Genomic DNA, 26,158 nt, shown 5'->3' on the forward strand with positions numbered 1-26,158 from the left:
CATCTATCCATTAATACCATGTATATTATGTACTGTATAAATATAACTTTATTATATATACTTATTATATGCCAAAGTTTACATTTATGTTTATATGTTTATTGAACATTTTATTATGAAACATAAACTGTGGCCTGTACAAAATTCATGGCACTTTTTAAGCTTTGTATTTGTAGTGCATGTTCTATAGATTCTGATACTTCCAGTGTCCACACATGCACACACATACACACACACATACACACCGCAGAGACTTGACCTTGTTTTCGTTTCCTCTCTTTCAGCAACATCGAATGGCACAATGGAAGGCCTGGAGAACCAGGAAGGAGGAGTGTGTAAAACAAAATCCATGAAAATCGTCATGAAGGTCGGACAGAGTGAGTATTTCACTCCCTGATTGTTGCATTGGGCACCTTTACGCTCAACCTATAATTACTGACAATGATCATTGATAAATCAGCCACAGTAATTACAGCAGGTCACCTCTATCTCCACCCACTTCTCTCCTTTCCTTCCTTTTCCTTTTTTTTTCTCTGTTGAAGGTCACTGGATTAATCTTGAGTGCCTCTGCCCTAATTAAATGCACACCAAATTCCATAGGAAAACATACATTTTCGACAGCTGCGTTGCTTCTGGTGGTTCCGTATGAAGCGTGTTATGTTTTTTTATTTGATGTTTCTTTAATGCTTATGTTTCTTTCTATGTTTCAGACCCATCAGATCCAGTTCCTCCTAAAGATTATCCCACCAGACATCCGCCAAAACACACAGACACAGGCAAAGACACCAAATCCAACGAAGTGCTCGACAAACCAGGTACGATATGCACCCATCAGTTAACATACACTAGAGGAGCGTGTGTGGGTGTGTGCTTTTCATATATTTAAAACAAAATAGTCATAAAAGCACATAAATTGCTATTTCTAAAAGCTGCATGTCTCATTTTCTTAGAAATTATGATTATATATGGGTACATATGGGTACACATACACATTATATATCGCTGGTGTTGGAACAAAACCTTGTATCTCCAAAATGGTAACTTTACAGGAGAAGGGAAAAACATACTCTACTTTTAATGCAAGTCTGTGGAACCAGAATTTTTTCCAAATAATTTTGGGTCATTTATTTTGGTCCGTTCATCATGAGATTTGCACACAATGTAAAGGGCAACAGCCATTGTCAAAAACTGAAAAATGACATATTTATATATAGGCAATATATAGGCAATTGCACATATATAATACATATGGGAGGTATTTTGTTATTACGTGTAGATATTTACATAAACACATCTCTACATATATGTATGGGATATATTATCATTATTTATAGAAACGTATATAGAACATATCTATAACATAATATAATATATAGAACATATATTTGTTAGGTATAGGCACGTACATATATATACAACAAATATGGGGCATGTTATTGTTACATAGTACTTTGAGATATGACTCCTGATATTGTATGAAAATAAACCTCTCTCTGTGTATATGTATGGTGTAAAGGCTAAGTGTGAAGGAGAGGTCATCCATTCTTCAGCCAGTAATTTCAAATTGCCCATTAAACAACACACATCTGCCCCTCTACGTTCCTCATATTCTCTCTCTCTCTCTGCCTCTCTCACACTCTGGTAGTCCATTGCTTAGCTACTGTGGAAGTGACATTTGCTGTAAAATGATACAGTCATCTATTATACAGTGCACAGACAGACGGTCCAGCAGGCCAACAGAAAACCTCTGGGTGTTCTTGCTTTTACAAATCCCTCTGACAAGAACCCAAACATGCCAGAGCGAGACGCACACATCCACACACACTCTCCCTGTCTGCATACCACCACATCCCTCTCTCTGTCTCTATCTCTATCACTCTCTCTCACTCCCCCACCTACATGCAGGAACATATGGGCGTCAGACTCATTTGAGTGAAGTGTCTTAGGCCGTGTAATCCTCTTGTAAATCAGTCTAAAGCGCTGGACGTGAGCAGTTGGTCCAGCCGTCCAGCCTGTGTCCCTCGGGGACAGCTCACAGCAGCAGTTTGGGCTAAGTGAGGCACTGTTTGCCCCTGAGGAGCTCCACACTGTACACTGTGCTCAGGCATTTTATAATTTAAATGCTGGAGCTGCAGACTGGCATTCAGATTAGCTTGATCCAACTTAGTTTCGCCTCATTCTGAAATGAACAACACTGCGTCACATAGCTAAAAACAGTAACAGAAGCAAGGGATGTGGGAAGAGGGGGTGCTGGGGGGGCTGTATTGCTCCTTTTTTTGACCATGCAACTGACTTCTCTTGTCTCCCCCCTCCCAGGAGCGTCCCATCGTGAGGGCGAGACGGCCGATGGCGGCGGCGGTGGCAAATCCTCGTCAGTAATTGGCTCAGAGGTGGCGCTGTTCGCCGGCATCGCTTCAGCCAGCGTCATCGTCATCATCATCATCGTCATGCTGGTGGTGCTTCTGCTGAAATACCGGCGGCGCCACCGCAAACACTCGCCCCAACACGCCACTGCGCTGTCCCTCAGCACGCTGGCCACACCCAAACGGGGCGGAGCCGGCGGCAACAACAACGGCTCCGAGCCCAGTGACATCATCATCCCGCTGCGGACTGCTGACAGCGTCTTCTGCCCGCACTACGAAAAAGTTAGTGGGGATTACGGCCATCCCGTTTATATCGTACAGGAAATGCCCCCTCAAAGCCCGGCCAACATCTACTACAAGGTTTGAGGACCATGAGGGCCCACTTTGACCTTTGACCTGCTCCCCCACCACCTCCTCGATGGACCGCCTCTCCACCCTCGGGGGCGGGATCGAGCTAGCCCCGCCTCCTCTCGTGGCTGTCGTTTATTTTTTTGCCCGTTTTGTTTTTCGAATATTCCTTACTGTTATTATCACCAGTATAGATTTTCCTTATGGTGGAGTGAGGCTCCTAATATGCTGCTCTTAAACCTCCCCTGAAAACGTGAACACTGACACGTGCTGCGTAGGACTGGAGGATCCTATAGCGTGTCTTGTGATCGGACATGCCGGGGGGGTGTTTTTGGGGGTCCGTGTTCAAACAGTGAGGGGGACGAGGAGGGTGCCGAAAGCCCTCTTTTCTACTTCACTTCATGGACTCCACAGCTGGAGACAAGAAGAGAGCAACGAGAGGGACAGCAAGTCGAGGACGCTTGATCGAACTGGTGCCGGTCACGGGGAGTCTCTTCGACTGGGAAGTGGACACAGCTGGTCAGCTGCCGCTGCTGAAAGCTGGACTTTACAGGAAACTCGGAGACGGGAAGCTCCTTTTCATCGGCTCATCGGACATTTATTGGAGTTTCCCGTTTGGTAAAAAGTGGACTTCACCCGTTTCGCTCGCCTTCTTGGTCACTCGTGTTTTTTTGTCCGTTTCCACCCTCCCCTCATCTCGACACACCTGTTTTATTTTTTCTCTTTGACGAAATGACTCTCACAAATCGTTACTTGAAAGCTTTGCTTTTTTTTGTACGGTCATACGTCTTAACTCGCATTTCTCTTGGTCATTCCTCCAGTATGGTTCACGTTTTGTAGAACGTAGGTATCGTCATAGAGATCCTTTCGTGCTGGTTTACTTCGTGCTGTTCGTATGTTGCGTGGGACACACACACACAGGCGTACACACACACACATTGGCATACACACATTTCGCTCACGTAAGTCTGCAGCCAAGGGCTAGAGGACAGGGGGATAACGTTCGTTTGAGGTTGTTTTCTGCTGGGACGGTGGAGGAACCATGTGAACACTTTTGAAGCAGCACTTTTAAAAACACCTCCACCTGGCCCCTGCAGAACACACACATATATAAATACACACACACACACAAACACCAGACTTATTGATATGAGGAGGAGGAGGAGGAGCTAAATGGCAGCACCAGTGGAGTGAAAGCCTATAGGATAGAAGCATGTCAGCGAAAGGCTAGCACTGGCAATAAGTCTCCAACTGCCTACACACATATTGGTGGCCAATGTGGGGTCGGACCCCCGGACCCGTTTCCGATGAACTGGTGCTGCCATACTTTGCGCAAAAAAAAAAAGCACAGGGTCATCCAACATATTGCTATTAGCATTAGCATAATGATTTTTATTATAGTTCTTATTATTATTATTATTATTTACTTGTTTTAATTGAATGCAGAAGACTTAATTAACATTTTTTTCGTTAGCTGTACAGTTGAAAAGGAGGAGATTTTGTTCTTTAAATGTGGAAAGAAACAGAGAGAAAGTAGAATTTATTTATGATACACAGAGCACACAAATGGCCAGGCAGGAAAAAAAGAAGATATGAATAATTTAGCAAACAGGCACATTATGCAAATGCAAAATTTCTTTTCTTTTTACGTTAACATACTTTTTTTTTTGCCCCATTCACACTGATCTTAATCTAAATAGTTGCCTTTTGAACCACAAGCTTATATATAAATATATATGTAACACACACTTTGACACACACATGCAGCAGACACATACACAGGCAGGAAAGGGGCAGCTTTGGAAGAAGGCCCCAGAGAAAAACAGCATGTTGGGTTTAAAATAGCTGAAAGGAATGAGAAGGAAGGGCCAGAAATGGTGGAGAACACAGGCGAGTCTGGCAGAATCTTGGGTACCAAGGCTAAAGTAAACCAGCTCTTCTGGCCAGGCCTGTCTGATCTGATGAAGCTCAGAGAGCGCCGGGTTGAAATTAGGCCTTCTCAAGTGGGTAGCAGGGTAGTGGACGAAGGTTAGGAAGCAAAGCAGATGGGAATTAGCTCAGGCTAAAATTGTAAATCAGATAAAACGGCAATTTTCATGCTACTTCGCAGGTCTTTTGAGGAAAACAGAAAAAGAAGTGTCGATGGAGAATATATGAGGCCTGTTGTGCTCTTAAAAATGAAGGGTTCTTTGCACGATGCCATAAAAAACCATGTTTAGTTGCCTAAAACAACTTTCAATGGATGCCTCTTTAGAGAACCATTGTTAGTGAGATGTGTGAGCCTGAAGAAACTTCCTGAAGTTTGTAGAACCTTGGGAGGAAGAAACCTGACATTTTTGTGAACGTTCTCCAAACATGGTTCCTCAGGGTTCCTCAGTGCTTCTCAAACCAGTCCTCAGGATCCTTAGATGGTCCACATTTTTGTTGATCTCCGATGTGAGTTGGGTTGGAGCAAAAATGTGGACTTTTATTTGAGATCATTTGAGAGAACCAAAAGTAGTTCTTCTATCATAGGGCGCCCAATCTTGGTCCTGTGAATCCACCACCCTGCAGAACTTAGGTCCAACTCTAATCTAACACACCAGAAAAGCCTTTGGGTGCATCTGAACATCAGAACCAGGTAGATCTGAACTGTCTAGAGTGGACGATCTCCAGGACCAGGATTCTGTTCTATGGCGTCAAAGAGCCATTTTGGTTCCCTGAGGGACCTTCCAGTGGTTTTCTAAATGTAAAGAAGAGTTTAAAGAACCTACATATCATGCAAGGGTTCTATACCAATGTAAGATCTTAGAAACCATTCAGGAACCTTTATTTCTGAGAGTGCAGAAGCAGCCTAAGGGCGGGAAGTTGAGTCTGTAGCTGCTCCCATGGGATTGGCTGGGTTAATTCCCACAACCCTTTCCTCTTTTGTACACATCCTTCACAGCTCTCACGAGAACCCTCCTCCGGTCAAGCTTCTCCGACAACGTGATGGTGTGTGCGGTCGTCTATGTGAACCTATTTGAGCAAGTCCACCCTGCAGACGAGTTCTCTCATCGACTTCACTCATAAATATCTGTTCACCAGCGGTGGACTTGAGATTTTCGCTAACTCGGGAAACTTCGGCCTGGTGGCCCCCCACCTCCCCCCGTGGTCACATATCGGCCAATCGTTCATGAGTTTCTTTTGTTTGTTTTTGTTGTCATCTGTTCATGGAGATCGTCTGATCTCGCCAAGAAGCCAAGCCTTGTGTGATCTGAGGTTTGTGCCTCTGTAAGAGGCCACAAAATAAGCAAAATATGCAATTTTTATTTATTTTTGTAATTGAGAGAGAGAGAAAAAATGAAAAAAAAAAAAGAAATACACCTATGGAAAAGTGTTCTTAACCACTGAAATGAGTGAAAAAAAAATGAAACGACAATACAACACAAGCAAAACACCACAATCCCGCTGTGTTTGCTTTTTTTTCTTACGTAATTCTTTTCTAAATGCAGATTTCTTTCTTTTTTTTGTTTACTTTGTGCAGTAGGTTTGAGGTATACTGTGAAAAAAGCACTCACTGATCTGAGCAGTTCATCCGAAAATAGTCGACACATTACAGGAACACACATACACGTCACTGTTTGGTTGCTGTCCTGATATGGGCGAGAAAAATGACAATCTTCTTAGTTTCTTTGAATCCGAAGACGCTTTTCTGAACTAGCAAGTCGCGAAACGTTCGCATGACATCACTAAAGGTTTTCCCGCTAGCACGGGAAACGGAACGCTGGAACGTTTCGCGAGATGCTCGGCGAAGCGTCTTCAGGCTTACTGTAAAATGCCTTGCTCGTACTGTCATCCCGAGTTCAGAGGACTCTGATTTTTTGCACCGTACATCTGTAGGCAAGAAGCTGTAAATACATTCATGTTTGTATTGTATATGGATCCCGGGTTGTTACAATAGCCTTATCACACGTTTTTAGGAAAGCGAAGAAAAACGACAGAGGAAAAAATGATACACCGGTAAAAAAAATACAAAAAAAAAAAAAGCATACTTTTTTTGGTAAATAGCTTGTGTAAATATCAACAACCAACCCAATAAAACATTTTTTTATAAACTCTTAAAGTAAGATGTTTTGTATAAAATTGGAATTTTTTGCTATGTATTTTAGCTAGCGCTCGTCGGAAGTCCTCGACCCTTCCCAACCACCCCACCCCTTTTGCACTGTTTCCATGGTGATTTGGTTTCAAGGAAAAAAATACGAAAAGAAAGAAAACGAGAGAAAGAAGAGAGTTGCCAAACTGACTGCTGCATATTTGTGCCATATGTGTGTACCATAGATATTTATTTAATTAGTTGTTTTTGTTTTTTCATTTGTTTGATTTGATTTCTATCCAGTTTGTACGCAAAAATTCAGTATTATGGTTGAGTTTTGTTTTGTTTTGTTTTATTTTTTTTTTCCTTTGACTCCTCCCATTTCTGCCATTTGTCTGTCTGTTGCTATGGTTTCCCAGTGGCTGTAGCTCCACCCCTTTCCCGTGCAGTAAGAGCTGGTCAGGCCGCGAAAGAGTTAAAAAAGAAATGACACACATTCCACCAGTCTGTTACAAACTGAAAATGATTTTCAATAAAATGTTTTTTCCTATGGAACCTTCGAGTCTTTCTCATCTTTCTTTCTCAGCGTCTCTTGTAAACTTCAAGAATACAACCAAATTTGCACAAAAATGGACAAAAGCGCTGATAAATGACATACTGTGTCAGAAACCACTTAAGTGAGTCTATTTGAGATTGCTTAACAACTCTACAAAGTTTGAGGCAAGTGTGTGATGAGTCAGGCATTCATTTTGCACAGTAATGAATGCTAACATGCTTCCTTTATGGGAAAACAAGGCTAATTGGGGTTGTTTAGCATAGTGTTAATTTCTGGGTCAGTGGGGGAAGTCTCACAAAAATAATTGCCCTCTTGACCAACATTCATCCATTTTGTGCAGAGCTCTAAACAGTAGCTGGATCTTCTATTTTTTGCATATTTGTTATGCTTAAATGTTTCAGATCATCAAACTACTTTAAATATTAGACAAAAATAGCCCAAGTAAACATAAAATGCTGTTTTTAAAAAAACAATTTCATTTATTGATGGAAAAACTGCTGTTCGGCCCTACCTGGCCCTATGTGAAAAGGTAATTGCCCCTTTAGCTGCTAAATCAACCAATTAACCAAATTCGATTAACTATTGGGTTCAATTTAACCAGCCATGGTTATGCAGCCATGATTACTGCCTGACCTGTTATATCTAGACATCACTTAAATGGAACCTGTCTGGCAATGTGAAGCAGGCTAGAAGGTCTCAAAAAGCAGCTCATGATGCCACGTTCTAAAGAGATTCAAATACAGATATGAAACAAAGTCATTTTACCAGGAAACGGTTACAAAGCCACTGTGTGAACCACAGTGAGAGCCATTATCCACAAATGGAGAAAACCTGGAACAGTGGTGACCCTTCCGCGGAGTGGCCGGCCTACCAAAATGTCACCAAGAGTGCATCGACAACTCATCCAGGAGGTCACAAAAGAACCCAGATGAACATCTAAAGAACTGCATGCCTCACCTGCATCGGTTAAAGTGGTTAACTGACTCCACATGATTCCACAATAAGAAGGACACAGGGCAAAAATGGCATCCATGGGAGAGTTGCAAGGCACAAACCATTGCTGACACAACACAAAAGCTCATCTCATGTTTTCCAAAAAACATCTAGATTACTTTTGGGATAACATTCTGTGGACTGATGAGTCAAAGGTGGAACTTTTTGGAAGACATAGGTCCTGTTACATCTGGCGTAAAGCTAACACCACATTCCACCATGAGAACATCATAACAAGAGTCAAACATGGTGGTGGTAGTGTGATGGTCTGGGGCTGCTTTGCTTCTGCAAGACCTGATAGATCCATGAATTCTGTTCTCTTGCAGGAGAATGTCCGTCTTTCAGTTCATGGCCTAAAGCTCAAGCACAGTTGGGTTATGCAGCAGGACAATGATCTGAAGCACACAAGCAAGTCCACCTCTGAAGAAACAAAATTAAGGTTTAGTGGCCATCTTGGCTTGAATCCCATTAAGATGTTGTGGCAAGACCATAAATGGGAAGTTAGCCAAAATATAACAATTCTGCAAAGGAGAGTCTCACAAATTATTGCAAACATTCAATTGTGATTGTTACTGCCAAGGGTGGCATAACCAGTTATTAGGTTGAGGGGGGCAATTACTTTTTCACATGGGTGATATAGGTTTTGAATAAATCTTTATCTTCAAAAAATGGAATGATCATTTAAAAGCTTTATCTTTACATATCTTTATGTTTTATTAGAATTAGTTGGATGATCTGAAACATTTAAATTTGACAAATTAGCAAAAATAGAAGAATTTGGGTGGGGGAAACTTTTTTCACAGAACTGTCTAAACATTTTAATTAGTTGAATTGGCAATCAGCTGTACGATCTGAAAGGAAGTAATGCTAGATAGTAAATATAGAGTTGTGTCCTGATGTTGGTGGGGTTGGTTGGCACATTGGTCCAAATGAAGGGCAGTTTAGTTTGAACATTGAAAAGTGAAAAAAGGCTGAAATCTGGATCTAAAAACATTTTGTCCAATATTGTTAATATTAATTTAGCCAAAAATCAAATGTACACAGAATCTTTTCACATTAGACAGTTTAGTTCTCATTTGCTGCTTGTTGGATTATGCTAACGAGTGGCATGCTGGGTAAACACAGCAAAGAGTGAAAATTGTGCCAACTAGTGATGGGGAGTCGATCCCATCCCAAAGAAATCAATTCCAACACATCTGGGAGTCAAGGTCAACCACTCGCCAGTGACTCTGAGAGTCAAAATGCTTGAAATCGGCTCTTCATCTCTGTTGTCTGTTTTTTGTTTTGTGTTTTTAGTGCTTTTCAGTTTTCATTTTTTTCTGTGTGTTAATTAGCAGGCTTTAAAAAATGCTGTCGGTCCTCACCAGCCACTGTGAGCACACGCTCCATTCACAAAAATGTTTTTAATACGTTCTGCACAGCAGCTTTTCATTTTCTTCATGATTTGAATCACAATAAACAATGAAACAGTACAAGGAACGGAAGTAAAAACCAAAAACCAATAATTTTCACAGTTTTGGCAGCTTCTTATTCAAATTTCTGTTCCATCTTAAATGGCGCTGTAGTTACATTCTGACACCAGTGCAGCATTAAGTTAACTGCTGCATCACTTAACCCCTTAAAATCCCAGGCATATTACAAACTAAGGCTTATTATTCAATAACTAGAGGGACTTCAGTGCAAACTGGTTGAGCTATTTATAGGAATGTGTAATAAAACTTTGGGCCTGCTAGCAGGCCCTGGCCACCTAAGGGGTTAAGGCGGACTGGAAAAGTCGAAGAAGACACTGGAGAATACCAAGCTAACTTCAGCCTTGTGAAAAGAAGAACAGGTTAACATCTGGTTTGCTCCGTTCCAAAGAATTGATAAAGAATTTGAAAACAGCTCCTTTTCAGAGAATTCTGACCACAGTACTGATCACTCCACCCCACTTTACTATCATTTTTAGCTACTCTAAAAATTAGGGATATGTTTAGTGTGGTTTAATCTCTGTTGCATCTCTTTATCACTGGCTCTGGAGCTATTTTGGTTAAAATAAAGCAGAGTTGAGGAGTCGACTACATTGGTTCCAGGGACAGGAGTTGGGAGTTGGACTCTAGAAAACCCTGAGTCGTGCATCACTAGTGCCAACCAGCCCTGCGCTCCCAGACTTGTTAGCTACATTAGCATAACGAGGCTAATTTAGGGTTTTTACATTTTGTTAACATTTTGACATCGGACAGTGCAGAATACCACAAGCCAAATGTAACTAGATAGGAACTTGATCAGTCCATATTTGCACTTTATTTGATCAAGATGTGGTAACTGTACAGTGGGGTTTAGTTTGAACACTGAAAAGTGAAAAAAGGGCCAAAATCTGCATATAAAAACATTCCTCCCCTGCGCCAGTCCGCTCTTCATACAATCTCTGGTTATTTTATCTCCATGAAAATGATCTGCTGGCCTGCCAGAGTTATTTTGGTGGGGTCATATTTCATGCAGTCGATTTGAATAGTCTCTTTTGAACAGTCGGAGGACACAATGCGCTTACTTTCAGCCTGCCCGTGTTTGATGTTTGAAGATGAGGGCTTTGAGGGGAAGCAGAAATCTGCAGGAGAAGTGAAGAATTAACACTCGAGCCTCTTCCCCCGCTCTCCTCGAGTTTATCTGAAGATCGTAGCGCAGAGGGGTGACAGTGGAAAAACATTTACTTCTCTGGAAGCATGCTGAGCTTTGCTCTCTATTCATCTTTGTTGTGGCAATGGAGGAGTATGTGTGGTTTGGGTTTTTTTTCCTCTCTCTCTCTCTCTCTCTCCCTCAGAGAATCATCTGCTTCGCGCAATCCCACGTTCTCATCAAATTCCGATCTATCTGCTCGCTCGCTTTGAACTTTCCTCCTTCGTACCGCTGCCGTTCTTCTAGCAAAGCCGCAAATGAGACGTTGCAGGTGAATGAGGTGTTTTGGAAGCGTTTAATAGATTTTCCTAGTCACTTTACTCCAGACCGCAAAAGAAAAGCTGCTTGTAATGCGGCGACTTCCACTTCCACCGAAGCTGCAAGTTCTTGCAGGTTCTGCTCTCTTCTGGTTGTGATATCAACAGCAATGAATTCTTAAAAAGGGAGGGATAAACAGTTTGCTAAAACTGTCACGCGGCACGCCGAGAGAGCCGGTCTCCGGGGGCTTCCTAGAAAGTTATCTGTGCCATTTTCCTCTTTTTTTTCTGCCCGTGGTTTATTGTCGAGTTCCGCCTTCTCCTGCAAAAGCCTTTGTTCCTCCCCTATCCCCTGGCGGCGCAGAATAAATAGCACGATATCAAACTGAAGGCATGATAAATGTGCGGCTTAAAAGCTTCTCGCGCTAGGTTGGCTCCTACTGGGACTGACCTTAAGAGCTCGCAGTTGTAGGACTCGGTGTCCAGAGAATATCTATGTTAATATGGTCAGATGATACGCTTTAAATGAGCTCCATGCAGACGCTTGAACTGTGGGCCCAGAATAGAGCTAGACAGTAAGGCAACGTGTTGCTTCAGGCTTGCTCACAGAAAGCACAAGGGAAATCTAAGTAATGTTGGGATCTGTTTGGAGCTAAAGGTGTGTTATCTGATTTACCCGTCTCTTGTTTACCCAATTGTTATTCCAGGGTATATGTAGCCAGTAACTCATTAGCTACATTAGCTTCACACTTTATTATGAGGCTAATGCTATTTGGGTTAGCCTAATGTGTGGTATGCTGGGGATAAATTGACAGTATGTATAAACTAGACCCAGTCATCCCAGTGTTTAAAATGGGGACTGGGTAAGGTCACTTGTGCCACTTCCTGAGGGGTTCCTTGAGCAGTGGATAGCCAGAACTGGTTACTGTGCAGGCACCTTAACCCCTTAAAATCTAAGGCTTATTACATACTAAGGCTTATTATTCAGTAACTACAGGGACTTCCGTGCAAAATGGTTGGGTTATTCTTAGATTATAGAAGAGTGTAATAAAACATTATCATTTAAGGGGTTAATGACGCAAATCTAAAGCATGTGGTGCAAATGACCAGACTCATTGTAGGAATTTTTTGGGAATGTGTTGAAGGGAGCATAAATCATCAAAATCATTCAGCACGACAGGACACTTTCACCACATAATAAATTTTACTTAGTACCTCCACCATTAGTTATTTGCATAAAATATGCTGTAGAATTATAGAAACAGAATGGTGTGATGGTCAGATCTGTAGATCAAATGATACACCGTTCAGTCTAAAACAGGACAGGGCCATGAAGTGCTCTAAAACAGCTCAGATGTGCCTTTATCTCTGGACTGAAATCAGCCTGAAATGAATGGAAGTGAATGGAGAGCTTCTCTCAAATGGTCCTCTCATAACTAAGCAGCTCACTTCCAGGGGCACTCTTTGAAAGGCAAAAGCTAGGGGTCTGGGATAAACGGCAGAGAGTGAAAACTGTGCCAAACAACACCACTTGCCCCTATTACTTAGCTCCTTTAGCCTCAAAGCTTATTACAAATTTAGCTTTTTGAACTAAACTAATGAAGCAAACTTCAGACACCAAGGGCATCTTGGCTGATCGACTATGTGAGGGAACAAATTTAAAGCTGGAACAATAAGCAATCTTGAAAAATGAATAAATCGGGACAAAAACATCAAACCTCAAAAAACCTCATTAACACTTATGTGGTCTTTAATATCAGAGCTCATGGTTGCTTGTGGTTTGCTCTGGGCTGTACCTGCTTTGTAATTTTGGCTGTGAGTCGGTGTTGAACCAGTTTTAGCAGAATGGGCTGTTTCTTTGAGTTGTGCTGGTCACTGTTGTTACTCAATGCATCCATTTTTCTTGCTGTGAGGTGCAAAAAGTGGCTATTTCTGCTGTTTTATCAACTTTTTTTTTATTAATAATGCCATTTCTCATTGTTGTTGGTGCATTTATTTGATATGTAAAGAATGTGATCCAACAAAGCTGAAAAATGTCTTTCTGAACAAGAAAACACATGAATAGGAATATGAGTCACACATCAGTTGTACTTTCTCGTTACTCTGATTAAACAATCAATAATAAGCGTGTACCAATATGAAATGCGCCCTTAATGGAAAAAACTATTGTGCATCTTTTGTATGGTAGAACACAGAAGGCTCTGGTTCTACATGCTGAAATTGATAAAGTAATTTTACTGTTAACAGTGGGGACATGCATGTGGGGTGACTCATCTGGCAGCAGATTTTAAGTGTCTTTCTTTGTTCTCTGCCCATACCAGCCCTAGTTTAAAAGTCTTATCTTATGAAAATATTTTCTCTTATTACTTCATTGTAATTGGACAAGATTGCATAACCTTCTAGTGCTTGTTAGCTACAGTACTGTGAAAAGGGGGACCACATTTTATTTATTTGATTTCCAGACAAAGCGGTCATTGGGTACAAAAAAAAAATCATTTTTCAGCATCAACAAAAACAAGTAGAAAATATGTATTTGGTAGAAAAATACACAGAACACTCACTTTCAGGTTTTCAAAACTATTTGCTGGAATATTTTTCCCCACCTCCAGTTCAGTCTTAGAAGTTGGTTTAGCATTTTCTCACAATCCAAGTAACCCCAAACACATTCAGTGATGTTGAGGTCTGGACTCTGGGGTGGTCAGTCCATAGTCTTTGTTGGATGTGTCTGTCTCCCTTTCTCAGTAAGAGCTTCTTGAACAGCTACACATCCTTTCAGACCCATAGTGCTGAGTCATCTTCTCACAGTGGAAGGATGGAGAGAAACACCTGTGGATGTTTTCAGATCTGAAGCAGCTTGATTTTCTCCTCTCTCTCAAAGATGAAAGCTTTAAGTGCTGTTTATCTGATGGGGGCAGTGTTGGTGGTCTAACAGGGCTTGGTGGTGGTTGTTAGGCATCCTATTTTCTTTGTATCCCTTAATTATTTAAAAAAAAAATCCAGTTTTGGAATTTTTGTTTTTACCTTATGTTCCTCTGTCTGTTATTTACTTAACTGTCTGCAGCTCCAGTTATTCCTCATACAAGATCTAGTTATGTTATCTCCATGAAAATGATCTGGTGGATGACCACAGTTGTTTTTATTAGGTCAGATTTCACGTCCTGGCTACAGTGTCCATAAGCATTTGTTACAACCTGTATAAGTTTCATTCAGGTCGTATTTCATGTGCCACAGTCTTACAACCTGCACAACACTGCTCGATTGCATTATGAGATAATCTATTGCCAAAGCAAGCAACTTCATAACTGAATTAACACGGTGTTGTGCAATGGCTAGAGTGGATATCTGCGCTGACCGAGGCTTTAGTGGACTGAATGCACCTGGTTTTGAAATGAAGCAACCAACAGGACACATTTGGACTTGTCTGGTGATTTAAGGGCAGATAATTGTCTATTAGCCACATGTGCACAATTTTAAGAGCGGTAATAGAAAATCAAGGGAAAATCATATGATTCTCTGGATGTGTACTCGCAGATTCTTTTGTTACCATGGTTCACGTTTAATGATTTTTTTTTCTACATTGGAAATGCTTCAGCCTTTATTGGAACTAATTTTCCTATTGACTCACAACAGTTCAATAGGATTCTTGGGCTTGGGAACATAAATCAGCACTGTGAGAATTCTAAGAACTACTTCGTAATGATTTGCTACAGTGTTGGAAATGATTGGCCTTCGTTTCTTTGGTCTCTTCTAAAAGCATAAGCTCTTATCCAGTGTTGGGGAAAATGCGGTAAATGTAACATGTAGTATGATACAGTAATGCAGTTACTTTTTCCTATTTTACTGAAACAATCATAACACTACTGAAACTTTACCAAGTGTTTCAGTAGTGACTGTTTTTGATAGTGACAATTTTAGCTAATTTTCAGCAGAAATCAAAAGAAAGCGTCTGACAGTACATGACTAAACAACATAGCTTCCAACACATACACAAAATGGTCATATTTTTATTAAAATACAAACATTAAATATGTGTTTCGGTAATGACAATTTTAGCTAGTTTTAAGCAGAACACAAAACCTCAGCCAGTACATGCCTAGCAAACACAGATTTCAAGAGTCGTACACACACAAAATCATCATATTTTTTATTAAAAGACAAAAATATATTTAGTTGCAGAAAAAATGTGTTTCGGTAAAGACAATTTTAGCTAGTTTTGAACAGAACTCAAAACGCCTGCTAGTACATGACTATCAAAGACAGCTGTCAATAGTTGTACACACATAAAATCATCATATTTTTAATTAAAAGACAAAAACATTTCTTAATTGCAGAAAATAAGTGCTTCGGTATTGACAGTTGAGAGACATGGATGAAGTTTCACTTCCTGCTCTAAAATGTAGGGCTAAAATAAAGCTCCTATGGACTAAATCTCTTTGTGTTTTGGAAGTGACATGAAATCTTTTTTTAAATTGAACTCATGATAAGTTTAAGTAATTCAAGCTTCCAACTTTAAAAGTAATCAGAAAGGTCACCACTGGAAAAAAAAAAGTCAAAAGTTTAGGAGTTAAAGTTTGGGTCAGACACCTCCCAATAGAAAGTATGCTATAACAGATAATCTTGTATATATTTAGCTTATTAATGCTTTGGGTTTAAATAGATCAAAACATAATCTTTGTAAATATAAATGTTTTGCCTACTTAATTGTTTTTTAAAAATTTTCTGCTGTGTGACTGCAGTTTGAACTAATTTGGTACAGTTGTCCATATATAATTTTCATAATGTATAATTGGCTGTGTGTTCAGAATACACTGTAAACATTGTTTGTCAGTTGAACCTACAAAAATGTATGTAGTAACAAGCAACTGAACTAGTTTTATTCAACTTTATTACTTTAAAATTACTTTGAATGAAAGAACTGTTTATTCAAAGCATTTATTAAGTTTGAATAAAACTAAATACTTTACTTGTTACCACATGAAGTGATGAACTGATAAACCATTTTTAACAGTGTAAAGCCAGAGTTAGTAACCTTTTAAGTGATGGCCGTGATTGGCTATTTCTTACTGAAAATAGAACTGAAAGGACTATTGGGTTTTCTTTTGTGCTTTCCAGTTGACATAGACTTAAATGGGTTTTAGAGAGCAACTCAGAAGTAAAGTAATAAGTAGTTAGATTACTTTTTCCAGGAAAGACTAAGTAAAGCAATCTCACTACAGTCTCAGAGAAGCAGTTAATTTGTAATGGATTACTATATTTTGAGTGACAACCCCAACACTGCTATTATCCCAGTGATTTTCTCCTTTGTATAAAAGGGTTTTTGTATAAAAGGCTTGGTGTTGGAATAAAGCATTTGGTGTTATTGGCACTGACTGCGTAAAGAAAGCCGTATTAAGCCCAGGGTGTTGCCCGAACAGTGTTGGGTTTCTGTGTGGAACCGAAGACTCCACACCTCGCCTTCCCCAAGACCGCGTTTCTGTCCTTATTTACAAACACCGTCTGAGTTTCTGCTCTGTCTGAAATCTCCCGAGCCAGTTCAACCGCTACTGTACACCTGGACACACATATAAACACACACACATACGTACTCACATGGGGCCCCACCCTCTCAGCGCAGGACAATTGGACAGTGTGCAAGCACACTTGGCTTTCTGTCGAGGTGTGCTGGTGTGTTTGTGAACGTGGGTGTGTGCTCCCTTTTGGGTGTGCGGGCACACGTTTCGCTCTGGGTTTGTAGACATGTGTGTGAGTGTGAACTGTGACTCAATTTTCCTGACACATCAAGTGACTGTGCATTCGAAAATCAGGATTATGAGAAGCGTCAAGGAAACACAGACCCACTTCAGCCATTTCGAGTCAAGGAAAAAGTTATAAAGGCTGGAAAAATAACAAAAAAACAAAAACATAAAGCGCTGTCAAGATATTTTGGGAATCTGTTCTTTTTTCGGGTGTTCAAGCTGCCTTAGGCAGGACTTTTATCATGTTTCTCTTGTTTCATAGCCTGGTGTCAGTTTCTAATTTGCTCCCAAATGGATTTCATATCCGAAAACTGATTTTTCGCAGGCTAAATACAGGTAGACGTTCATAACAAAGCGCACGGTTTAGCTCTGAAAAACACCTTAATATAAACCTCTTTATGTTTAACTGTCAGAGTTTTGCGACATGAAACTATTTATGTTTAGCTGTCAGAGTTTTGTGATTTCTGCTGAGAATTTTTGCCTTAATACGAGTCAAAAGAAGTTTTGTATCTCGTTTTTAAAGATGAAGTCGCATGCTAACACCAGCAGCACGGCCTAATGGCTGGATTAGCCTATGTTTAGCATATTTCCAAGCTAGCTAGCTGGAATTCATACTGAGACCTTATCCTCAGTCTATCACAGTTTCTTCAGCTGGCACTTAATAAAACAGAAAACAAAATTTCAGTCTTATTTTTAAAGATAAAGCCATGTGCTAAAACTACTAGCACCAGCTAATGGCTGGATTAGCCTGTATTGCTTATTTCAATGCTAGCTAAGCTTGACTGCGCTGTAGCTTCTTCCTCAGTCAATCACAGTGTCTTCAAAGGGCACTTAATAAAAGATTTTAATATAAACATATGCTAACTAACATCCCTGCTAGAAAAAAATAGCATAGACCAGCATAGCTAGTCACCAGCAAAACCAGCTAGTGCTGTGTTTTGGATGCTGGTATGCTGTTCTACCAGCATGACTATGCTGGTTGACCAGCTAAACCAGCATTAGACCAGCACTAGATCAGACAACTGTGTTGTCTTTTTCAGTAGGGATCACAAGCTAATGACTGATTTAGCCTGAGTGCAGTGTATTTTTCAGAGCTAGCTAACTGAGATGGGTTATTTTTATACTCAAGCCTCATCCCCAATCTACTGGAATATCTTTAACTGACCAATACAGCAGAAAACATGACTACAGTGTCAGTTTAAAAGCCAAATGCTATCACTTTTAGCCATACATGGCTGTAATAGCATACTGTGTATTCTACAGCTAGCTAAGTGAGCTGGATCATGCCTCACCTCAATCTACTGCAATGTTCTGCCGGCACTTCAGCCTTGTTTTTAAGAATAGAGCTATATGCTAACACTAACAGCACTAGCCAGTGACTAGGCCAGTCTTAGTATATAGCTTATTTCATAGCTAGCTAAAAAAGCAGGGCTGGATTGATACTCAAGTCTCATTACAAAACTATCTCAATATCTTCTTCTGACAATTAAACAGAAACCATGATTTCAGTCTTTTTTAGAATAACATTTTAACACTATTAGCACTATCTAATGGTTGTGTTAGCCTGAGTGTATTGTATATCTCACTGTTAGCTATGTAATATTCACAGCCTCATCCCTCATCCTATCGCAATGTTATCACCTGACACAGTCTTGTTTTTAAAGGTATCACTACTAGCTAATACTATTAGCACTAGCTAATGGCTATTTCAGCCAAAGTGAACTGCACATTGTACAGTCAGCTAACTCAGCTATGTTATCATCACATCGAAACCTCATTCCTAATCTATAGCAATGTGTTCAACTGACACTTAAAGCAGAAAACAAAATTTCAGTCTTGTTTTTGAAGATATCACCATAAGCTAACGCTATTAGCACTAGCTAATGGCTATTTCAGCCAAAGTGAACTGCACATTGTACAGTCAGCTAACTGAGCTATGTTATCATCACATCGAAACCTCATTTTAAGTAAATAGCAATGTGTCCAACTGACACTTAAAGTAAAAAACAAGATTTCGGTCTTGTTTTTAAACATATCGCCATAAGCTAACGCTATTAGCACTAGCTAATGGCTGTATCCTCCTGAGTGTATTGAGTGTTCCACAGTTAGCCAACTGAGCCATGCTGTATTCACACTGAAGCCTCATTCTCAATCTATCGCAATGTCTTGAACTGACACTTAGCCAAAGCTCAAGAGAGCTACTGCTCACTTGGCGCTGTCAATCAAAGTTATTGATGGGCTCTCAGGAGGCGTGTCACAGTGGATGGCTCCACCCTCTGTCACCTCACTGTGTCAGCAGAGAAGCTTTGAGCTGTCAGTCATAAGCCTGTCAATTGAATCCCCTTTGCTTTCAGCTCTATGTGTGGCTCTCAACTCACTGCAACTAAACCATAGACAGTGTATGAAATCTGAATAGCTGGAGTGACCAAGCCTTGGTGGATGAAATGCCCCTGATTTTGAAATGAAATGACCAATAGGACACGCTTTAACAAGTCCGGTGGATTAAAGGCAGCTATTAATCAATATCCAGAATTCCAGCAATATTTCAGCATATCAGTAATGGAAAACCAAAACTGATCTGTTATATGATACTGAGGATCTTGGAATGTTCTTTGAATCTTATTATTGAATCTAATCTTCCCGCTGATTCCTACCAATTCAACAGGTTTCTCACGGTTTAGAATCTAAACCAGTGCTATGATCATAACAAGGAACCACCTAGCATGAACTCAGGAAGCTAATAAGAAATTAAAAAATCAGCTTAGGCCTTTAAAAGCCTCTCACCTTGAAATTTCCCAATCCAACATTCCTGACAGTGATGAACAAGATCACGGAATAACTCAATAAAGCTTGTGAAACAACCTCTTATAGTGTCTGTCTATGGAAAGCATGAAGAAATGCACTGGCCAGTTTAAATTTCGTCACCATTTCCAAGTCTTTGGCCCTGTTTACACTTGTTATTAACATCTGTCTCGAGTGATCTGATCTTCAGTGGACAGTGAGATGTATAGCCTTTTACGCCTGACATTTCCATGTGTCTCAATTGCATCTCCAGTGACCACTCACGGTCATATTTTGTGACTGGAGGAAAGTCACTGTACATATTAACTGTGTCACTCAGACAAAATTGTCCTGTGTGTAGTTTGCATGTTCTCCCCGTGTCTGCATGGGTTTTCTCCTACTGTCCAAAGTCATTCAGTCAGGCGAATCAGAGGTGGGGTGCGAGTGTTTATGTCTACCCTGTGATGGACCGGCGACCTGTCCAGGGTGTTTCCTGCCTTTTGCCCATATTTTGATCATATCCATGATCTAAAGTCAGCAATTATGTTTGATAAACATTAATTTACATCATTTCTGGTTTTATTCGGCACTTTGGGTGAAGTTGGGCCAGTTTGGGTCTATTTTGGGCAGAATTTTATTGGACTTGGGTCAGTTTCAGACTCAAAACCTGATGCTGTGGGCCGGTTTGTGTCGGGTTTGGGCAGTATTTGGTCAAGCTTGAACCGGGTTCAGACTTGGTGCTGTAGTTCTGGTCCCATCAGACTCTGACTCCGACAGAAAATTCTCAGGTCGTTTTCGGGTTTGGACCAAGATCGCAGGCCTGATTAAAGCTCTAAATCACCCACAAATAAGATAATAGAGAAAATAGAAATCCTATTCAAAACCTCCTCAGACTAATGAACGTTGGCCACCCTCTCCGACGGCCTGTCTGAAGTCACCATGCGCACTCTTGAATGTTTTTTAATTCTAGTATTTCTTCATGCGTGACTAAATCAGACACTGGGACGATAAAAATGAACTTCTCCATCCATTTGCATTGTCTTAATAGAGACACTGTCTTTGCATACATACATATAAATGAATAGATTAGCCTTTCGCCTCTGTGTTTAGCCAGAATTAGTGACAGGTTGGATCATCAGGGTGTGTGTGTGCACTGCAGAAGCCACTGGATTAAAAACAGATGATTTTGTGGATAAATATTTCACTTAATCCAGATTACACCAACCTGGTCAGTTGGTTTATGGTGGTGAACCCCAGGTTGGATTCCTGACCGTGGTATGTGAGAGCTTTGATGCCATGGATACACATAGCAGAGTGAAAAATATATGACGCTTTTGTTGCACCACGTTAAATCTCCACAGGAATGAAACTGTGAGTCAGCAGCAGATTTGGGGGATTTCTACATAGAACATGGGCATTACCTATCATGACTTGCTGGTCAACTATTCAAGCATTAATCCCCCGGATTAATGCTTGAATAGTGAGGCATGTGTGCGCAGGACTCTGTTTCAAAATGAGTTTCAGATTTCCTTCAGACAGAATCCGGTCAATCTAATACTCATTGTAAATTGGCAGACAGCCAACAGATTCTTAAAATATCAATTAACATAAAACCTGTAATGAAAAAATAGAAAGTTCATATATGTGCCTCTTCTTAGAGTAGCGGCCCAGCTCAATTAAAGCATACATGCAACTGTAACTTTGAAATATTATAGTAGTCGATTATCATATGTAATGATCATCAGGTTACAGTTCCATTGTAATAAAATAACATCGATCCAAGCTGTATCAGTGTCATGGTTCTGTCTCCAAAGTAAGAGGGTTGCCCTAGTTTCAGTCACAGTTTAGCATGTAGAACAGCTTCCGTCAACTTCCATCACTGGTAATTGCTGACTTTATAGGAAATATAACATTGTTTATTAGACTATACAACATGTTTGTTGTTTATTAGACTAACAAACGAAGTAGTAGTAGTACTACACATTTCCCGTTAAAATAATTTACCATTGCATGTAGGTGATATTTTGCAATTGTTTCCAGCTGAGTAAAATGAGTGCAATTCCTTTTTCAGTTCTACACTACAATGTTTCTGGTTTGACTGCTTCCTCTACCTCAACACATTTCTGTTTTGTACAGTGTAGTAAAATGTCTACAATTAATCGAAATGCTAATAAAAGGCTAGCTAACTAATCAAAAAGCTAGCTGGCTAACTGACTAACTAACCAAATAACCTAACTAGCTGACTAGCTAACCAGAAATGCTAGCTAAATAACCAAAAACCTTGCTAGCTTACTAGATAGCTATAACATCCTAGCTAACTAGCCAAAAAGCTGAATAGCTAACTAGTTAAATAAAAGTTCTATCTAACCAAAAAACCTAGCTAGATGTCTAGATAACCATAAAATGCTAGCTAACCAAAAAATATCCAGTTCACTAACTAGCAAACCCAAAAGAGCAAGATAAATAAAATAAAATAGCTAACTGAACCTGAAAGAGACTATATGCTCAAGGATAAAGTGGCTTTTTGTTTGAAATCTGCTGGTTCTGGTTTTAGTTCCTATGCAGTTTTTGTCAAAAAAAAAAAATATATGCCTGAAATGAATAAAATAAAAAAATATACGGACTGTGCTATTCAGCTCTGACTATATATATATATATATATATATATATATATATATATATATATATATAGCTCTGACTATTATTAATTACTATTATTAAAATCGATGGATGATAACCATGATGATGACTTATCAATTGCCAGCCTTAGTAATGGTGGTCAGTTTAATTCTGTGAAGGCCGGTGGCCCCCTTGACCCAGCCCAAAACACCTTGGTCATGCATGGTGTTGTATCCTGTGTTACTCCACTCTCACATCTTGGTTTGACTACTTCTTCTTTCTCAGCACATTTCTGTTTTGTACAATGTAGTAAAATCTACAATTTAGTCATAATGTTAATGAAAAAGCTAGCTAGCTAATCAAAAAACTAGCGAGCTAACTAGCTAGCTAAGCAAAAAGCCTAGCTAGCTGATTAGCTAACCATAAAATGCACTTTCACATCTTGGTTTTGTAAAGTTTCTCTGAGATCTCAGTAGTGAGACTCGTGCGCAAGTAAACAGTGATTGATAGCCTCTTTATCTATTCGCTCTGGCTGTAAAACGTCCAGAACCCTGCTGGTCTGCCGATCTTGGCTTCTACTTCACTGCCTGCACATTCCAGTCTGGCCTTTCTGTTATTGGTGCAGATAAGCCGTCTGTATCTTATTGTTTCTTTGGCTGTTATTTCGGTGGTTTTCTTCACAGCTGTAATGATTTTTCTGCTGTGAGATGACATGATGACATGGTCTTCCTCTAACGACCTGCTCGTGGCAGATTGCGTAGCTGTTCCCACAGTAGTTTCTTTCTTTGTAAAGATGTTCCACACTATTGATTTTGCAATGCCCAATTGCTTTGATAATGGCTCTAACTGCTGTTTGGCCTAATCTCATCTTCAGAATTGCTTGCCTTTTCATCATAGGCACTTCTCTAGTTTGCCACTTGCTTTATGCCTTTTACCTCAAAAGCACACTCAAAAGTGAAAGTCTATTGTCTACAGTCTGTCCTGCACATTCACAGCTCTTTTAGGCCCACAGTTCAGTGAACCGTGTGTCGATCACCCCCCTGACCAACAGAGAGAAAGAGGAGTGCAAAACATGACGTCGTCTTCATTTTCCCAACATGGTTTTAAAATAAAAGCTAACATTTCACACTGTAGCCCAGTAACTGTTCATCGGAAATAATTAGTTTTGTAACAACAATCATTTTTACAGACCCAATAGTTATACTTCTCTTTCTTTCTTTCTTTCTTTCTTTCCTATTTTCACGTTGTGTTTTTTCAATCTACCACTATTAAAAGTATTTTTGCAATCTATTTAAAGTCCTCACAGTGCATATTTCTTTCTTTGTTTCGTTCTTTTGGCTTTTTGAATTTGTACAGTCCACAATTTGAAGAATTTGAAATCTTTGCAGTGCATTTTGTTTGAAGTCCATACAGTACATAATTCTTTCTTTCTTTCTTGCTTTCTTTCTTTCTATTTTGTTGTGTTGTTGGGTTGTTTTGTTGTGTGGCTGTAATATTTTGTTGTTGTATTGTTTTGTTGTGCAGATGTAATGTTTTGTTATATTGCTATATTGTTTTTTTGTTGTGTTATTGGGTTGTTTTGATGTTGTGCTGTTGTATTGTTTTGTTGTATTGTTGTTTTGTTGTTGTATTGTTTTGTTGTGCTGTTGTAATATTTTGTTGTTGTGCAGTTGTAATGTTGTGTTGTTTTGTTGTTGTATTGTTTTGTTACTGTGCTGTTGTAATATTTTGTTGTTGTATTGTTTTGTTGTGCTGTTGTAATATTTTGTTGTGCAGCGGTAATGTTGTTTTGTTGTTTTGTTTTGTTGTATTCTTTTGTTGTTGTGCTGTTGTAATATTTTGTTGTTGTATTGTTTTGTTACTGTGCTGTTATAATAGTTTGTTGTGCAGTTGTAATGTGTTGTATTGTTGTGTTGTTTTGTTGTTGTATTGTTTTATTGTTGTGTGGTTTAAATGTTTTCTTGCTGTATTGTTTTGTTGTTCTGTTGTATTGTTTTGTTACTGTTTCATGTTTGTTTTGTTGTGGTGTTTTTGGATAAACTATGTGAACTCTGATAGACGTGTGTGTGAAGGTGTGACGGGCTTTATTAATATTGATGTGTAACTGGATGGTTGTATTGTTGTATTGTTTTGTTGCTGTGTGGTTGTGATGTTTTGATGTATCGTTTTGTTGTTGTCTTTTTGGGTTGGTTTGTTCTGTTGTGTTGTTGTGTTGTTGGATAAACTCTGTGAGAGGCGTGTTTGTGATGGTGTGATGGGGTTTCTTAATACTGTTGAGTAATTGGTTTGTTGTAATGTTTTGTTGTAGTGATTTGTTGTGCTGTTGTAATGTGTTGTTGCTGTGATGTTTTGGTTTTGTATTGTTGTATTGTTGTGTTGTTGGCTAAACCATGTGAGGTCTGTGAGAGGCGTGTGTGTGTGTGAAGGTGTGATGGGGTTTGTTAACAGCTGTTGTATAGTTTTATTGTTGTATTGTTGTGTTGTTGTGTAGTTGTGTTGTTTTGTTGTGTTGTTGGCTAAACTGTGTGAAGTCTGTGAGAGGTGTGTGTGTGAAGGTGTGACTGTGTTTGTTAATATTGTTGTTGTATTGTTTTGTTGTTGTCTTGTTGTGTTGGTTTGTTGTTGTGTTGTTGGCTGAACTGTGTGAGAGGTGTGTGTGTGTGAAGGTGTGACGGCGTTTGTTAATATCGTTGAGTAATTGCTTTGTTGTTTATTCGTGTCGAGTCTCTGGACGATGGACTGACATCAGTTCAGCTTTGTGGACAAATATGACTCACTGAATTCTCTCTGGGCAGAAAACTGTCCATCAGCCAGTCACCATGTCAAACTGCTGGAGCACATTATGGAGCACCTGAGAGGGATACTCCTCTCCTCTTCTCAGACAGACCTCTGTCTCACTCACTCGTCTCTCTCATCCCCCTCTCATCCCCCTCTCCTCTCACACCAGGTAGAGGGCTGGGCTGGACGGAAAGAGGAGTGAGCAGCGAAAGACGAGTGTGAAAGGAGAACAATGCGATGCCTGTGTGGAGCGAGCAAGTGAGCAAGAAAAGAGAGCGAGAGAGCGAGAGAGGGACGGAGGGAGGAGAAGAGAGAAAGAGAGAGATGTTATCAGGAGCAGTGTGGTCACAGAGCCCGCCTGTTTACACAGACAGAGAGATAGAAAGACAGACAGAGAGGGGTAGAGAGACGCTGGAAAGACAGACAGAGAGAGAGAGAGAGAGAGAGAGAGAGAGAGAGAGAGAGAGAGAGAGAGAATGCCAACGATAGAATTAATGGAATAAAAACACTGAAGCACCTGCAGAAATCCAAATCTAAGCATGGAAGGAGATGAGAGAGAGAGAGAGAGAGAGAGAGAGAGAGGGTGAGAAAGAGAGAAAAGAGGGAGAGAGCAAGATAGAGGGGGGTCAGAGAGAGAAGGTGCAAAAAAGAAAGAAAAAATGATAAAGTAAGTAACATATCACTGCAGTAACACTGACGTGGTGGTGGTGTGTTAGTGTGTGTTGCGCTGGTCTGAGTGGATCAGACACAGCAGTGCTGCTGGAGTTTTTAAACACCTCAGTGTCACTGCAGGACTGAGAATAGTCCACCAACCAAAAATATCCGGCCAACAGCGTCCTGTGGGCAGCATCCTGTGACCACTGATGAAGGACTAGAGGATGACCAACACAAACTGTGCAGCAGCAGATGAGCTATCGTCTCTGACTTTACACCTACAAGGTGGACTGACAAGGTAAGAGTGTCTAATAGAGTGGACAGTGAGTGGACACAGTGTTTAAAAACTCCAGCAGCACTGCTGT

The 26,158-nt window shown here is 40.1% G+C and overlaps 1 protein-coding gene across 1 annotated transcript in view; it reads left to right on the top strand.

The window, feature by feature from the left end:
- Positions 1-7,320, top strand: part of efnb2a (ephrin-B2a) — a 29,977-nt gene extending 22,657 nt beyond the window's left edge. Inside the window, exons 3-5 of the mRNA XM_036571398.1 lie at positions 285-377; positions 711-815; positions 2,317-7,320. Coding sequence (XP_036427291.1) covers positions 285-377; positions 711-815; positions 2,317-2,729 — 611 coding nt within the window. The 3' untranslated portion in view covers positions 2,730-7,320. The remainder of the gene's footprint in view (positions 1-284; positions 378-710; positions 816-2,316) is intronic.
- The last annotated feature ends 18,838 nt before the right edge of the window (positions 7,321-26,158 follow it).

The sequence above is a fragment of the Colossoma macropomum genome, unplaced genomic scaffold (genome assembly GCF_904425465.1).
Source record: "Colossoma macropomum unplaced genomic scaffold, Colossoma_macropomum, whole genome shotgun sequence".
Classification (NCBI taxonomy): Eukaryota; Metazoa; Chordata; class Actinopteri; order Characiformes; family Serrasalmidae; genus Colossoma; species Colossoma macropomum.